The sequence below is a fragment of the Salvia hispanica genome, chromosome 3, assembly GCF_029641045.1.
Source record: "Salvia hispanica isolate PSC_SH4W2 chromosome 3, Shi_PSC_v1, whole genome shotgun sequence".
NCBI classification, from domain to species: domain Eukaryota; kingdom Viridiplantae; phylum Streptophyta; class Magnoliopsida; order Lamiales; family Lamiaceae; genus Salvia; species Salvia hispanica.
Window position 1 is genome coordinate 30538863 of NC_142694.1, and position 1754 is coordinate 30540616.

General features: G+C 33.4%; 1 protein-coding gene across 1 annotated transcript; it reads left to right on the plus strand.

The window, feature by feature from the left end:
• LOC125210746 (NAC domain-containing protein 90-like) lies at nucleotides 1-863 on the plus strand. Its single transcript, XM_048110329.2, has 3 exons — nucleotides 1-160; nucleotides 242-531; nucleotides 620-863. The coding sequence occupies exons 1-3, from the start codon at nucleotides 1-3 to the stop codon at nucleotides 860-862; spliced, it is 693 nt and encodes a 230-aa protein (XP_047966286.1). The 3' UTR covers nucleotide 863.
• The last annotated feature ends 891 nt before the right edge of the window (nucleotides 864-1754 follow it).

Here is a 1754-nt window from a genome sequence, read left to right on the forward strand (position 1 = left end):
ATGGGTGATGAAATGCTAGTAGGCTTTAGGTTTTCCCCAACTGAGGAAGAACTGCTGTCTTATTTTCTTCAAATGAAGTTGAATGGTGGGCCCACACCCTCCATTGATAGGGTTATACCTCTCCTCCCCATCTACCACTTCAGTCCTTGGGAGCTTCCACGTTAGTTTGTACCAATTCTTTTTTGTTAATCTAACATTTTGATTTTGCATCTCAATTTTATTTGTTGTTAAAATGAAGCAGAATTGGCCGGAGAATTGTGTGGTGGTGGAGATAGAGAGGAATGGTTCTTCTTCACCGCAATGCAAGAAAGGGAAGCCCGCGGAGGAAGGCCTAATCGCCTCACAAACACTGGCTACTGGAAATCTACTGGCTCTCCTTGCGATATTTTTAGCTCTCAAAATCTTCGAATCGGAAGGAGAAGGACCTTGGTTTTCTACACTGGCCGATCTCCCCACGGTACTAAAACTAGCTGGAAAATGAATGAGTATAAAGTCTATGATCAATCTAATTCTGATGCTTCCAATCCTCAGGTATTTTTCTAGGGTTTCTTTTCTTTTCTAGGGTTTCAATTTGGGAATAGGGTTTATAATGATGGTAACTCTGACTTGTGATGCACAGCTGAAGGAAGAACTCAGCCTATGCCGAATTTACACGGGATCCTATTTCCCGAGGGCGTATGGTAGGCGGCCAGCAGCCGCGCACCACCATCAACACATAACTGATAATGAGGCTGTCATAACAACTGATAACAATCAGCCTATTTCAGCAATGGAAAATGGTCTTGATTTCGATATGGAAACCGAATTTGAACCTTTAGATCATTCCGAAATACACATGTTGCTTGACTTGTTTGACATATAAAAACTTTCTGCTGAAATATAGTACTAATATGTTCTTGTTAACAACAAATAGTTGTGCTTATTATCAAGTGTTGGATTAAAAATGACATTTGGTCATCAAATGTCATGTTTGTATTAGTGAGAATTGTTTACAGTGGACAAGTACCACCTGAGGTTTGTAAGTTTTATCATGTGTTGGATTAATGATGTTTGGATTCATATCTGATGTTCGTAATTGTGAAGTGTCAGATTTTAAATTATAAATGAATAAATAAGAAAAAATGTTCTTTATTCGAAAAAGGTGTAAAACAAGACTTGAAATTTCATGGTTCATTTTTGTAGTCCATCTCTATCTACTATATTTTTTATTTTTTCACATCTGTGATTTTCACAAGTATCGACAAAATCGAAGAAAAAAACGAGGATTAAAATCACATCTAATACAATTTCATGTAATTTTGAGAAATTGTATATTAAAAATTAAACTTGCAGATAATTTCAAAAACACAAATTCTAAAATTTCTATAACAGAGCAATAGGTTTGAGATGTGATACCAAAGAAAGGGAATTGACCAATGAAGTTATTTTTTTTTAAATCATGCATTCTCAATTTTAAGTTATTTTCTATTTTTCATTTAAAAGATTATTAATTGGCTAAGCAAGAGACCAAATGAGCTTATGAGCGGTCTTACTGATTGAGGTCTCAATTAATTACATTGAGCCTCAATTTAATTTTTAGTTAAATGGAATATTAATTATGAATAATAATTTATTAGGAAAACTTTTAATTAATATTTTCTGGTCTTTAAAATATCTAATATCCATTAACCAATTAAAGACATTAATAGTTTAATTTAATTAATTTTTTTTTTCTAAAAGTTGTCTAGATAAAGACACATGTTAATTATATTAAA